The sequence below is a fragment of the Tetrao urogallus genome (genome assembly GCF_951394365.1).
Source record: "Tetrao urogallus genome assembly, chromosome: 2".
Classification (NCBI taxonomy): Eukaryota; Metazoa; Chordata; class Aves; order Galliformes; family Phasianidae; genus Tetrao; species Tetrao urogallus.
The window spans coordinates 28,903,031-28,918,923 of record NC_136814.1 but is presented as its reverse complement, the minus strand read 5'-3'; the positions used below and the strand labels follow the sequence as shown (position 1 = coordinate 28,918,923).

Sequence of the window (15,893 nt, the reverse complement as noted above, 5' to 3'; positions counted from 1 at the left end):
ACATCAAAATGTAGTAGAATTGAAAATTTTTCAAATACAATAAAGATTTTGGTTTTAGTTTGTCAATTTATTTTTGTTTCTTCAAAATGTTGCTCTTTCATTGAAATGAATTCTTTCCTTGATGTGGTTTCTGTCTGAAGATTGTAATATTCAGAAAATTATTTGGTTCTCCATGAAAGGGAACAATGAAAATATTATTAGTGGTAATAAGAGAATTCCTTTATATTTTTGCTTAACAGATTTATACTAAAGAATGTGCTGAATTATTGAACCACAAAAGTATGAATATTGAAGATGCTGTTCATGACTTAATCCCTGTATTTGAAAAGAATTATGAAATTAAGTATTCTAAGAAAGCCCCAAAAAAGCAGGCACCACCAGGTGGGTAATTATGATTGTTTAAATATATATTTTTTTCTGTAGATTTAACTAGTACATATCAGAATTGAATCGTTTTAGATAATTTTCTTGAGTTTTCTTCTTCTGGCCATGGTTTCATCTGTTTACCCTTCTGCATTCATTAATGACTCCTATATTAAGTCACTGGTATAATTGATTACTGATGGAGTTTCTAGAATTGAACTCTTTCCTGTTTAGATTTACCAAGATATTCTTTTAGTAGCCTGCTGTTCTTGTAACTTTACAGTTTCTTTTCTCCTACTTGTTCTTTTTTTTTCTACATTTTGTTCAATTTTTTTCCAACTTCTTATTTTCTTTAGGTGAAATATAGTGTTCTTTTCAGCTACATCAAATATTTTGTACTGTCTATCTCTTAGTAATTTTTCTGTCACAGTTGTATTTTATCATAGTTATCACTGCTCCCTATACAAAAAAAACAAATTCTACTGGCTGGTCAATTTAATTAGTACAGTCAACTGACCGTCAGTTGTTCGTACAAGGCTCAATGTTGATCAGTGTATCTGGACCCCACTGCTCTGGGGTGTGCTGCAAAGATTTTTAGAAGTCCTGTAGCATTGTGTGTGTAGGTTTTTTTCAACAACAGCATGTATTTTGAAGTTTAATCAGTAAGGGACCCCCTATTTTTTTTAGCCAGGATTTTTTCCTCTGGGTTCAGTTTCTTTGAGGTATAGAGGTGTGGTCAGGGTTAGCACTCCAGATAGTTAAAAATCATATAACCAGGACAAAAAACCTAATGAAAAGAGGCTCCTCTGTATGTTGTTAAATAGTTTATATTGATTTTTGGCCTCTTCCAGCTGATACATTCATATTCTTCTACCAGTCATTACACACACATTTGTACTGTATAACGTTTGTTAGCGTGAAGCTTGTAAACTGACCTCCTAACCAGGTTCCTATAAAATTATATGAAAGACATCCAGTTAGCTGATCCAGTTACTACTAAAACTAATAGCAATATTGCTTTGACTTTAATGGGGGGACAGCGTACGTCAAAGTACAACAAATATTTCAGTTAAAAAAAAATGCATCTATATATATTTATTTTACAGGAAAAGGAAAACGTATAATGTTTGAAGGTATTGACGATGAAGATGGAGATACTGCAGCTCTTCACGCTGATGACAAGAAGGGCAAAGATAAAGAAGATGAGTTTAAAGAGGTATTTTGTGATAAGAAGAGGTTTATCTATTTTTAAGACTGATCAAATTAGTGTAATTGAATATCTTGAGGATAAAATTGATATAAATAAGTCCTGAACTGATCCTACATGGACTTCCTGCAGGCTATAGCTCTCCATGCACTGCTCCAACATGGATCTGTGCTGTGGGGTGCAGCTTTCAGGAGTGGAGTGCTCCATCAGTGGTCCCCAGAGGCACCAGCTCTGCAGTACTGTGGGCTCCTCCATGGGCCACACGTGGAGATCTGCTTTGCATGGTGGCCATTGGCTGCAAAGGGACAGCTCGCTCAGCATTGGCCTGCCTTGGACTTCAAGGAACATCTGCTCTGTGCCTGGAGCACCTCCTGCCCTCTTTTTGCACTGCCCTTGGTGTCTGCAGGGCTGTTTCTCTCACGTTCCTCACTCTTCTAGCTTCTGTGTTGCACAGCAGTTTTTTTCTCTTTCTTATATCTGCTCTCCTTGAAGCACAATCAGTGTCACTCAGTGCCTCAACTCTGGCCAGCAGTGGGTCCCTTTTTGTAGGAGCTACCTCTGATCTGACATGGGGCAGTGCTGGGCTCTACTCAAAGACAATCTCTGTAGCGCATCCCCTCCACTACTGAAACCTTCCCATGTAAGACCAATAGAACATATTCCTAATTTTTTTTGTTTTCTTCTTAATCCAGTACAGTGAGGTTTTACCATTTTTGTCTCTTATTCAAGAAAGATAAATGTGAATACGCACCGTTCTTCTTCAAAAATTTACAATTGGGGGGAGGGGGCAGTGTCTTTTTTGTTTTATGCTTATTTGAAGAGCTGAACACATGCTTTTCTGAATGCATATGTGACTTCAGCCAGCTCTCAGTCTTCCGAATAAGACAAATTGAGATTTCTCAGATGTTATACTATATTTAGGTTGCTCCGAAAGTAATACTTTCTGTTTTATGTCAGTGGAAACTACAACAGATACAAAGAGCATAATAACGCTTTTTCATAGAACAGTTTCTCAGCTACAAAACACTGTTTTTCAACATAGTCAACACTATTAGCTATGTGTTTTCACCAGCAATGAAGAAGAGCCTGCATGCAATGCTCATAAACATCTGTACCAGCGGTGGTGACCAGTTGTGACTGTTGCCACTGCTGAAATGCACCACCCAGCGCCTCACTGTGGTCATATCCACTGTTTGGTCTCCGTAAACAATCAGCAAGCATCAATGAATATCAATGGATACCATTTATTCCACATGGAGAAATTCAGTGACACACCTTTTTAGAATCATAGAATCACCAAGGTTGGAAAAGAACTAAAAGATCATCCAGTCCAACCGTAAACCCGTTTTTCTCATACACACTTCCATGTCAGATGCCATTGTGTCAGAATGTCCCTCTGCTGCCATCTGTTACATGGCAACAAATTGGTGGAATGATTCAACCTCTACTGCCTCTACCAGCAACATCAGCCTCTAACTTTGTGGCCCAACATGATAAAAAAGGAGGCACTACTGTTGGAGCTGCCCTTGTATATGTACTTTTTTTCATACAGTTTTTACTTACTTATTTCACTCACAAGGTGGTTTCCTACCTAGCATCAGCCCTTGTGTTTCTCATGTGGCTTACAGCATAAATTTTCTTAGACTAGGACTATTGCATTTGACCAATAGATTTTGAAATAATCTTCAGCTTCCTGTCTGAGTACAATACTAAATGATGTATATTTTTCTCGTTACAGAAATGTAAAGAGATGGTTGCCTATTTCAGTTATCAGCTGCTAGATAGTCTCCAGAAAGCTACTCGACTATCTTTGGATAGTCTTAAAAAACGAATATATGTTTCAAAGTGAGTTGCAAATGCAAAATTTCTTCTGTAGCAGTACCAAAACAAGATTGTTATTTTTATGTATAATTGCACATATGTATTAACACTGAGTGCCTGTGTTATTAGTCAAACAGCTCCCGACCTTTCGCAGATCAAGAAGAACCAGGAGAGCCGTCACTCTGCAGCAGTGATGCTTCAGGCTCACACCTTTATGCTTTATGCTTCATGTCTTTAGGTTGTCAGTTATAGCTTTTTTTTTTCCCCCTACTTTTATTTCCCCTTGGCCTGCACCCTTTTGATTTTATTCTTATTCTTCTTATTTTTCTTGGAATTGCTTGCAAAATGCTATACAATTTATTTTCCAGTGTGAATAACTAAAACTTAAGTGACCTTTCTGTGCCATTCATAGCAGTGTGACCATCTGTTCATTTTACTTCAGCATGTTGTTGGATTGTTTCCTATTGGTTAAAGATCATCAGTGCACTCATTATGAATTTTGTGTGACTATGAAAAGATCCATGCAGTTTAATGTGTTTTTTTTATTTGTTCAACTGTTTTGTAGTATTATTTCTATAGAGTTCTCTGTGGTGAATGAAACGTATAGACAGAATTTCTTCCATATAATATATTATCTATTGAAGAGCTAGCCTATTTAGATTTCTGTTAAGATGGTTTATTTTAAGTGTATAAAGTTGACAGTATTTTATCATCATTACAAGTTGAAGTTTGTATTACCTTTTTTCTTTTTATGGATGTCTTTCAGCAAAATTTATTCAAATTCTGATCTAACTGAAGTCAGTGAGAATTTTGTTGGATACAATACAGTTGCAACAATTACAAACGTTTTCATCTTTGAATTTGTCTACAATATCATATTGTTGAATGCTCAATTTTTTTATGTCACTCAGTCAAGTGGTAGCATTCATAAACTGTTTGTTCTTCGCACTCTGTCTTTAATTTTAGTTTTGAGGGGCTTCAGATTGTGTGTTTGGCATTTTGTACTAGCTTGTCTTTGAAACTGTCAAGTTGTATATTTATCTAAACTTCCAGGAGGCAACACTTAGTGTTGTAGATTGTTGCACGAAATGGTCGGTGAAACCTTTTTATGCCCTACTCAAAACACAGGGAAATCACTGTCATTCTTAAACTAAGAGACTGAAATCCAGAATCAGAAAATATTCTGGTTAAAAAGTTCAGAAAACGATGTCTATATCTAAACCTTTGTCTGAATAATGAACTTGTGGCTATTTTCTTTATCCTTAAAACATAAAACTTGTCAAATAGCTACTACGCTAATAACGTAAAAACTCTCCATGAAGGTTTCTGCTGAAATAGTAGCTCAGCTGACATTTCTAAGATAATTTGAATGTGTTTCATAGTGAAGTATGTATGACATGTTTCAAAATTATTTTCAGCAAAACTACATTTAGAAGATCAACGTTTTCTGCTCACCCAAGCAAATCTGAAGAGAATGTTCCTTTTCTGAAAGCAGAAGTGCACCTTGCTATACCTAATGCGGTAAGATATGTGTCTCATAGGTAAGGTAAAATGCACTATTTTATAATGTCTCTGCATTTGTTCCAGCACAGGATGTGTGTACACTTCTACTGAACCAGCACCAATTCAGAAACAGAACCTTATTTTAACAAATAGGATTTTGCGAGTTCCTTGTTCTATTGCAACAACTGCTCAGTCTGTTAAGTTAATTTGTAAAACATTATAGTCTCTTTTTAGCAGTTCATATACAAGTTCTGAGTACTCCTGTGGAATAGTTTAATCATTTCAGAATAATGACTTACGCTTCAAGAAACTGTAAGGTAATTTTCTGAGGATGACATTTAGGACTGAGTGTACCCCATGATTGATGTTTGTTCCAAAGTTTTAAAAAAAGTTGGTTTTCTGTTCTCTCCTGTCTCGCTCTCAGGTAGATTCTTTCTCCTATTCACCATTCTGGAGAACCTGATAAGTACCTTTTCTCAAGCTTATCCTACATATAATTATTTTCAGAGAAGAGCAGGATAAAGCTACAATTAACATTATTCTGACAGTGCAGTTGAGAAAGCTCTGTATTTGGGACTTCCTGGCTGTTTGTGTAATATTGAATAAAAGAGGCTAGTGGCTGACTTTTGGCTTCAAAGCCAGCTGACCTGAAATGGCTTCTGTTTACAGTTACAAATGCTTTTACACCTGAATCTAGGAGATTGTGTTTAAACTGTCTTAGCATCTATCATAATTTATACTCCAAACTGTGCCTGACTATTTATTTTGAGTTTGGTATTTTTTTTGAGAGGGAGTGCTATTTTACATCATCTCAAACTATGCCAGGGAGCATACTATTATTTATACAGTGTGGAAGATGGCACACTAGAGCCGGTGTTTTGAGTCTGTTCTGTGTGCTAGTTGCTCTGGATCAAGAATTCTTGTTTTACTCTGTCACTGAATAAGTTCTCTACCTGTTTGGCTTGGGAATTCTGGATACAAAAGCCATTGTGAAAATGTAAGTTGAGATTAGGGCTAATGCATGGAGTTCAATTCATTTTGTATTTACTGTGCTTTTTATAAAGTTTTTGAAGCAATACTGCTCTTGGGAGGAAAAAAAAATAGATCAGTACTTATTCAAGTAGAACCTTTGTCGCTGTGGTATAGGTGATTGTTGTCTTCCTTAAGTTGTATGGCATGAAAACATATATATGAAAGCACTTAGAAGGAGAGGTGATATAGTTTTAAATATTCTTTAAGATGAGCACCCACATGCACATTTATGACCAACCCTCTTAAAATTCTCTCTCACAGAACTTAGGCTCTAGAGGTTAAGAGAAACAGAGAGGAAGATCTTGGTCTGATGTTTCTAATGCTTTATAATTCTAGGTTGCAGGGGAAAAAAACCTGGTAACGTATATTGCAGATTATAAAAACGTTTTAGGAATTGTAAAAACAAAACAAAAAAAAGCTACTAATACTTGGATGACAGTTTGTCTGCTGCAGTGTAAGTCTACAAATAGGTGGCAGATCAGTACAGTATGTTTCTTTCCTTGAGAGGCAATTCTGAGGCAGACATACTCTAAGAGTTACATTTTTTGGATCCTCTTCTGGGGCATGTTCCACAATTCACTGTGGATGAAGTAAAGCTGAGATCTTAGAGAATGACAGTCAGTTGCATTTTTTCCAACAGTGTTCCAACTGTTTTGAATAGGTTATGGTTCCTAATTTAGATGATATGCAGCAATCCATCAATCGTATGATTCAACTGATTCTGGATGTAAGTCGTGGAGTTTCTCAGTGGGGACAGAAGCATTCGCTAAAATCTAATTTAAAAACTGGATTATTGTCTGCACCAAGAGTAGGAAAATCAGCCAAAAAGGAGGAAAGTAAGTTGATTTATTTTGATTTTTTTAATTAATTCAAGTTCGAATTCAAATGAAAATGCCATATTCTTGTTATGATTCCTTTGGAAAATTGTTAACATCTAGGAAATTTTTTCTTCCTGATAGTCCAGTATTGGGACTTTAAAATTGCTGGAAAAACAGAAGTGGCAGAAGACAGTCCTCATGATACAGCCCTTTTCTCTTCTTTGTCAAAATACAACATTAGCAAGTAATCATTTTCATCACCATCAAGCCATTCATCAGCATTGGTCAGGGAGGAAGGAATGCAAGAATGGTAGATTATATTATTGTTTGGTCAAGGAGATCTAAGGGAGTGTGTTGGTGTGGATGAGTCAGTCTGAGACATTGTTTCTGGTGCCCAGATCCCCGTGATGGTCTTCATGCTAAAATAAAATGCTCTGGTTAAACAGTGTGAGCATCAGGAAGAGTGAGTTTTCCTCCAACATTCTGCTAAATCTGCTTCAAAATGCTCAGGCACTTGTCATGACAGAAAGGTTTAATTAGATCTCACAACTGTCAATGTCTAAAATGATTCGGATTGTATCAAAAGTTCATTGAATATTTAGGGACACAATAGATTGCATTTTATTTTCCTTCTATGTGAGTTTACTTTTAAATCTTAAAGGAGACAGAGCTCCTGTTTCAGCATGAACAGTGTAACTGGAGCAGCAGCTACCAGTGTTTAAACCTTTCAGTTAAGACTGAAAAGACTTAGATACCAACAGTTAGATAAGTGCAGACTCAAAACACAAAGTTTATTTTTGCACTCATAAATGTTGTAAATTGGCGAAGTTTTATGTTTGTGTTTCTTTCTTGGTTTGTGTTTTTTTTAAATCTCTAGAGCCTAACAAAAAGCTATTTATTGAGATTTCTTACAGTTTTAGAAATTTACAGTATTTTAAGGGGTTTAAATAATTTAAAACACTCTATGAATTTAAAAGGAAAAAGCACATAATATTTACTGGACCTTGTCATGTTCTAGTTGCAATTAAACTAGACAAAGTAAAATTATAGTTGTGAGTATAGAAGACTCTTTTCTTTCTGTTTGGAAACATTAACTCCAGGCTGAATATGGCCTAACTCTACAGAGCCTGACCTGAACTAGCACCTGACCTGGTACCTATATATTAAGCAGTTATGTAGAGAAGGTTGTTCAGCCTTACTGAACAGCGTAGTTGCTGTTTAGAGGAAAACTGTCACTAACTGGACTTTTAACAACTTTTACATTTATATTTTATTTTGCAGAAAGAGCTGAAGATGGGATGAAAAGCAAACTACGAAATTTTTACTCAGGTGTTGCTGAAAGTGAAGATGTTTCTAAATTAGTTGTGCTCCTCTCTTCTTCTATGAATTCTTTAAGAGAAATAGCTAGTGAAACTCTGCAGGATTTTCAGAAATATAAAGTGCTTTGGACAGAAGATAGAGATGCCAAAATTCAGGTGAGTTTAATGTTAATCTCCTGCAGGACTGTTCATTAATCATCTTTTCATAATTTAAAACTAGAAAACATTAAGAAAAAGAAATATGAAGGAAAAGAGCATAGAAAAGAAAGCTAAGAGCTCAAATTCTTTTTCGATTTTAATAGTGGTAGGAGTGATAGTGTATTTCCTAAGCAGAAGGGATTGCACACTACCTACTTTTAGGTTGAGGGCAGGGTTTTTCTGTTTCTATGCCTTCATAGGTGCTGATAAAGTGGTCTTAATTTTTTAGTTTGTTAACTTTTTCTTTGTATGTCTCTGGATTTAGGGCCCCGTAAGAAAACTCTAGTCTTGCATGATATATGCAACAACTCATAGAGCTTGTTACAGCTTCAGTACTGATTACCTGTTCTTTTTTCTGTGTGGAAAGTATTTAAGGCTCTTATTTTGAGCTGAATGCTTATTTTTATTCACTGCTCTTCCTTTTACAGTCTCTATTCAGCAGATAGTTCTCTATTCCCTTCCTTGTTTGAATTATAGAATCCTGGTTGTTGTTAAGAGGGTGACTTCTCTAAGTTGAATCCTCAGAAGTGGTAGAAAAATGTAGCACCTACTACAGAAAGAAAAATATTGTTTCTAGTAATTATAAGTTTTTGGGAATTCTACTTCAGAATGTTCACATTACAACACATCTACAACAGCATTTTAATTAAAATTCAGTAGAAGAAAGTTGTCTGCCATGTCTCCTTTATTTAACCTCATTTTAATTCAGTTTTCTATTTAATAGAAAGATTCTGTATGTTGCATTGTTTGTAGATAGATCAGCGAGTATTACATCACCTTGTTTACTGGTTGAGTACTGGTCTCTTGGCTGGCACACTGCATCTTGTACTAAGAAGTATGCATTATATGCAGACGCAAGAATTGTACTGTTAGTCTAATTGAATTTTAAGTCTAGACAAATATTGTAACTTTTGACCTAGATAATGCTAAAGAAAAGAATATTGTTACAAAAGAAGCCTCAATAATTGGGCGTTTAGTGTTTGTGCACACATGCCCCTCCTTTCTTCAGCCTGTGTAGGTATTCTCAGACAAAAGAAGTATGAAACATCTTATAGTGTTTATTGCTTACCCATGAAATATAGACATATTGAATACAGCTTTTGAGTAACAGTTTCAAAATGCAGCTTTTCAGAATGACAAAACCTTTGTACTTTTGACTTCTTCTGCTCATGGAGTTGCTTACAAAATTTGTTTTACTGTGGTTGTTTTACATTACACTGATGGTGCAACTTTTATGTATGTGCAGGCATGTGCTCTTTTTTAATCTCTGTTAAGATCATCTGTTTTCACAAATAGTCAACCAATGTGTTTTGGATGTCTATTTCTCTGTTAAATTTGATTGGAATTTGTCAATAAAATTGAGAATTATTGACAGATAATTGAATATATTTTCATGCATAATCCCGTGCATATTAGTAATCTAGTAAGTGAATGGAAGGCTAAATTCAAATGTAGTATTAATGTGGTATTAATATAAATTTTCAATAATTCCTGAATAAGACTCGCTCACTTTTTTTTTTTTTTTTTTTTTAACCTTCACATAGCAATTTTTGGCTAGTTGTCCATCTCTGACTGAAATTAGAGAAGAAATACTTCATTATGCTATGTTTGAGCAAGAGATGGAAGATTTGAAACCCACTCTTCTTCTTGGTCCGATTGAATTGCACACGGGTATTATATTTTCTTTTCTTTGTACATACTGAGGTAATAAAAAAAATAGTCATGTTAATTGGTTTATTCTTCGAAATAAAAAGTTTGCAGATATGAATAGAAATTACAAAGGAGTTTTATTTTCATATTGCTGCAAGATGCGTTGCAGTTTTATTTGTCAAGTATTCCAAATCCCAGTACTGAAATCCCAAGATGCCATTTAGAATGCAGATAAAAGCCATTTAAATATCACTCATCTTCATATGCTTGGGTAATATATATTAATTAAATATAATCACTAAGAATTTAAACTTACAAGCAGACATTTTTCTTTTTCATTCATCTTTGTGTGCTCTATTATATAAGTTTGTCTTTGTGTTTTATGGATATACCATACAAACACAGAAATGTATTTCAGTATAGTAGAAACTGTTAAAATACAGTAATTGGATCGCACTTCTGCTGACATTCTTCCTAATTGCGCTACAGAACTATATGTGTTGTGTGATTTTTTTGCTTGTTTGCTTTTGTTTTTAAATCAGGACCATTGAAAACAGCTTTATCTGCTGAAGCCAAAGCCTGGAAGTTACTCCTTTGTCGTTATTTAAATGAGGAATATAAAAAGAAAATGACAGACATGACATCATTCATCACCACATATTTAAAGAAATTGTCTCGACCTCTGAATGACCTAGATGATGTCAGGCTTGCAATGGAAGCTTTATCTATCATACGTGATAATAAAATAGAAATGGATATGACTCTGGGACCTATTGAAGTAAGATGACTTTTAATTTTTTGTTTTTATTAATACAGCATTATATAGTAGGAGTCATAAAATAAACAGAACAAAACAAGGTTACTGTCACGAAGGATTTGGGCAGAAGATAAAAAGCAAAATAATATTTATTGCTATTTTTATTAAAAACTATGAATCAAAATAATATACATTGCTTGATCCAGTATAAATACAGAACAAAAAAAACAGATTCTCTATTAAATTACAATTTAAATACAATATAGGAAGAAATATATGCAGAAATAAACAGATGAAAACATGAGAGAAGATAACAGTAATCTCCCTTTTTCTGTATGCTTTCATTAGATTTAATCCTCTTCCTAATTCTTCTATATCTATAAGCAAAGATTTTGATCATATAACCCCATCAAATATACCCAGAATACATTTATGAAGTCACACATCAGTGTATGTTGTCAGAAATTGTCAGCATTCTTCAGGTTTTCCTGATATCACTCAATAAAAGAAGCTCATTAAGCTTTATATATACTTGGAATTTTTTTCTATCATACTCAGAAGCAATCAATTTAATGTAACATGTTTTTTCACATTTTCATCTAACTTTTGCAGAAGAAATTGTACTGTTGAATACCAACACTTTCATTCTGAAAGTCGTCTATTCACATGATACCAGAAAGGACTTTTAGTGGATTGCTGTCTTTTTTCATAGCTTTATGTTAAGAAAGTGTGTTCTGAATATTCTCTTAGGCTGAGTGTCTGCAGGATACTTTTCAGGCTAAAGATACAGACGTGATAATTATATGCATAGGTATTAAATAAAATATACAAGAGAAAATGAGGTCAGCACTATTTAAGAAAACTGTATAAGAAAACTCGCATTTTTTAATAATTTGTGCCCTGTTTGTAGAAAGAGAGTAATAGAAGAGGGTATTCAAACTACCTGAATGCAAATAAGTTGCAAAAATGAAAAAAAGATAGGTTCATTATGTAATGATACATGTACAAGCATTTGATAGTTTGAAAAATACAGCAATAAAGATTTTATAAATGGCAAAATATTTCATAGCTAACTATTTTAGTGTGGATAATTATTCAGTGTTCAGAAGAAATCATTAAAATCAATTAAAATTAAGGTTCTAGAATACAGAAAGCATTGAGATAGTAAATCCTCTTATATAAGATTCATTTTCTTTTGTGTGTTTTTCTGATATTTCATCACTTACAAGCCTTTTATTTTAAAGAAATATATTCTTTTTTTACTGTTTTGACCTCATTCTTATTGATTCTCTAACCTTATTTTAAAAGAAAAAAATCAATATTTTATGCTTAAATTATATGATGAGATTTTATTTGAGATATATATAACACATGGAAACTGTTTCTGCAAATGAGTTAAAAATGGATCGTTACTAAGTTTTGTTTGTTTTAAATTTAGGAAGCCTATGGCATTTTAAACACGTTTAAAATTGAGGTTACAAAAGAGGAAGCAGAAGGAGTTGATACACTCAGATATTCTTTTAATAAATTACAAGCTAAAGCTGTAAGTGTATAAAAGTATGTTTCTGTGTTATTCAGTGTATAAAAGGTGGTGTGGGACCAATTGTAACTCCATCCTGTTTTCTCATTCCTTCTCTCAGTTGCACACTAGTGTCTCTATCTCTACCACTGAATATGGTGTTCATTTTCTAATTTTATTTTATAAAGCAGTTCTTTACTATTTAAATATTATTACAGCTTATAGGTAGAGGTTTAAAAGCTGCAAGAAAATAAGGGATTTATTACTTTTCTTCATTTGTCCTGCTGTTTTAATTCCTGTTTTTGCTTCATTCTTAGATCTGATCAGGAAGATCGCTGCACTTATGTTACAAGAGTTTAATAAGTGCATACTTTGTCACTGCCCTTTCCCTTAAATTGTGATTTCACACTTACCTTTATTGTTTAGGACAGACTTATATCCATCAAAGCTCATTGTGTATTGGATGTCGTCCTGAAATGTAAATTTTTTTACGTGGAAATATATAAATATTTTACTGCAATAAACATCTTGTCACACATATTAATAATTCTAGAAAGGACTCAAGAGGTCAAGTGGTATTTTTTTCATTTCCATTTCATGCAGTTCTTGATTATTTCTCTAAAGCTTTTGAACAAATAATCAAAAAAATGTTTTGCATTGGAAAGGACCTTAATATTTGCAACTCCCTTCCTGTTGGCAGGGACACTTTCCACTAGACTAGATTGCTCAAAACCCCATCCAACTTCACCTTCAACAACATTTCCAGGAATGGGGCATCCATAACTTCTCTAGACAACTTATTCCAGTGCCTCACCACAATCTGAGTAAAAAATTTCTTCATAATATCTAATCTAAAACTAGCCTCTTGTCCTGTCATTACACTCTCTGATAAAGAGTCCCTCTCCATCTTTCTCGTAGGCCTCCTTTAGGTATTGGAAGTTGTTAAAGAAAATTCTGAACTGTCACTGAAGAAGAATGTCATATTTGGGGTTTAGACAGTTTTGTGGAAGGAAGGAAGTACCCTTTTGTTCCCTTCTCACACTTCTTCATAACGAAATATGTTTATTTTATAAGTGCAGGAAGAATTTTTTTTTTTTTTCTACTTTTTATCTAAGAAAATAGATCATGTAGCACTGTAAAGAAAAACAATACCTGTTTAGCTTCAAATAATTCATTTCAGTAGTTTAGAAGTTTGATAATTTTGTTTATAATTTTTTGTTTATATGTAGTTCTGGATACCTGTTCCTTTTTTCCTTTTTTTCTTTTAACAACGTTCATTATTAACCTTCTGTCTGTCAGATCAGTATTCAAGATGAACTGACTCGAGTTCAGCCCAAATTTAAAAGCAGTTTACTGGAATCAGTTGCAGTTTTTCGGGAGGATGTATCAAACTTTGAAACATCATATGAAATGGTAACTAACTTGAACTTTTTGGTACAGTTTGTACTTAGTTTTTCAGTATTTTTTCTTTGCATCATGTAGATGTCAGAGTATTATTCTGTTGAGCTACTGAATGTATGGTTGATTTACTAATGCCATGGTTCCTAAAAAGGCATTGTTTTACGTCAATGTTTTCAGTCTGGAGTAACAGCAGCACAAACAGCTCTACAGCTGAAAACAGTTCTGGTGGGGATTCTTTCCATGAGAGATATATTTGGAAATGAGTTTAGGAATTGCGGCACGTTATATAATATCTTTTATTGTACCACATTATGATGTTGTTGATGTATACCACAAGAAGATATTGTTGGCCTACTCACTGATTTTGTTTAATTTTAACAAAAATGAGAATATGAGAGTCTAGTACTATCAATTCAACTAAGCCAGTGGGTGAATATTATCTATAATTAGATTTACCATTGTAAGTATTACATCACCAACAGACATATGTTGATTGGAACTTGACTGTCAATTGATTATGTAGTTTGGACTTCAGTCACTTTGGAAATTAAAATTCAGTTTCTGTTTATTGATTGTTTAAAAGGAAGGCCCTATGGTTCCAAATATTCCACCTCAGGAAGCTAGTAATAGGCTACAGATCTTTCAGGTAAGCAACTATACAGTTTATTTTTGAAAGAATTAAGATTAGATCCAGTGTTCCTTTTCAAAGTAAGTTTAGGAAGATACGTTTACAGAAGATTGCAGTCTTCACTAATACTCTATGTAGAATTCTGTTAGCTATAATTTTTTCAGGCACTGTGTTCCTTAATGTAGAGGAATTGATTGCTTTATGTGTAGACTTGCTCCACGCTTCATGTTTCATGAGCAGAAATTATCTACTTGAAACAGTGTTTAAAAAACAACAACAACAAAAAACAAGTATCATGGCTTGAAAATGGCTGAGAAGAAGGCAAGTTACATATCAGCCACATGAGACAGTATTTTCCTCCTCCTGTAAACATCACATCTTCCATTAGATATTTGCCTTTCAGCTTGATTTTTGTTTGTTATCGGCCTTAGATCATGGATCTCCAGTTGACTTTATTCAGTTTTAGTTTTTAACTTTTCTTTGCAAATAGTAATACATTGATTATTTTTTTTCTGTAGGACTTTTCTCAGTCAGATATTGTATGTGATTCTGCAAAAATGAACTCAACGTTCTTGAAAAGCACTGACGAAGTAGAAAAATGTACTTAAATCCCAACACGTCTCTAATATAAACAGAAAATGGAGAGACTTCAAATTAATTTGCTTTTCAGATACATTGTTTTTAGATACGTTTATTTTGCTAAAAGAATGCTTTGTACTACTTATTACTAAAATCATTCTTCTTTCCACTTTCCCATGTGGGTCCAATACTTTAGAAAGCAGTTACACTTTTCCTGAAAATAATTGTGTTGGCATTCTCCAATGTTTTTATCCATGCTGAACAATTTATCAACTAATACAATTATTATTTTTTTTTTCTGTCTGGAGGATGAGTTGAATGTTAATGGGTGCCATTTTTTCCATATGGAGGAATTCAGCCACACACCTTTTCTGCATATGCGCTTCCATGTCAGATGGCAGCAGAGGGGCATTCTGACACAAAGGCATTTGTCACATGGCAACGAATTGGTGGAATGGTTCAACCTCTACTGCCATACCACCAACATCTGCCTCTGACTTTGTGGCCCGGCATAACAAAATAGGAAGCATTACTTTCAGAGTCACTCTCATGTATTTTCACTAACTGAATTCAATATATGGATTTGAGCATTGCTTTACATGAGAATCGTTTAAAAATTTTATGTGAAAATTATTTTTCAGACATTTAAATATGCTTCTAATAGAAGTTTTTAAAGACAAGTTTAGAACTCTAATGATTTCTTATTAGATAATTTAAAATGTAAAGTATTTTTTTTAACTTTGTCTGTATGAATCCTAATTTATTCAGAGTAATTTTGATGAGCTTTGGAGAAAGTTTATCACATACTCTTCTGGAGAACAGTTGTTTGGATTGCCTGTCACAGACTATGAAGTTTTGCATAAAGTCAGGTAACTATTGAAATACAGCTGTGTTAGATGTGTATTAGTTATATTAGAGAGGCAGAGGGTAACTTTATTTATATATTACGGTGGCAGAACCACACGAGATTATTTTGATAGAGGTGTCATACTAAAGAAGCAGAATGCCATGTCCTAAAAATATACTCACATATATGGGTATATATGTAATATTATACTTATAAAATAGTAACAAGAAGAAAGAGACAAGGAAAAGTCA

The 15,893-nt window shown here is 33.8% G+C and overlaps 1 protein-coding gene across 1 annotated transcript in view; it reads left to right on the top strand.

The window, feature by feature from the left end:
- Positions 1 to 15,893, top strand: part of DNAH8 (dynein axonemal heavy chain 8) — a gene marked incomplete at its 3' end in the record, with an annotated part of 107,211 nt that overhangs the window by 17,325 nt on the left and 73,993 nt on the right. Inside the window, exons 16-27 of the mRNA XM_079550301.1 lie at positions 240 to 381; positions 1,470 to 1,579; positions 3,309 to 3,415; positions 4,810 to 4,912; positions 6,588 to 6,762; positions 8,026 to 8,219; positions 9,806 to 9,932; positions 10,454 to 10,689; positions 12,107 to 12,211; positions 13,487 to 13,600; positions 14,172 to 14,234; positions 15,564 to 15,664. Of these exons, the coding sequence (XP_079406427.1) occupies positions 240 to 381; positions 1,470 to 1,579; positions 3,309 to 3,415; positions 4,810 to 4,912; positions 6,588 to 6,762; positions 8,026 to 8,219; positions 9,806 to 9,932; positions 10,454 to 10,689; positions 12,107 to 12,211; positions 13,487 to 13,600; positions 14,172 to 14,234; positions 15,564 to 15,664 (1,577 nt within the window). The remainder of the gene's footprint in view (positions 1 to 239; positions 382 to 1,469; positions 1,580 to 3,308; positions 3,416 to 4,809; positions 4,913 to 6,587; positions 6,763 to 8,025; positions 8,220 to 9,805; positions 9,933 to 10,453; positions 10,690 to 12,106; positions 12,212 to 13,486; positions 13,601 to 14,171; positions 14,235 to 15,563; positions 15,665 to 15,893) is intronic.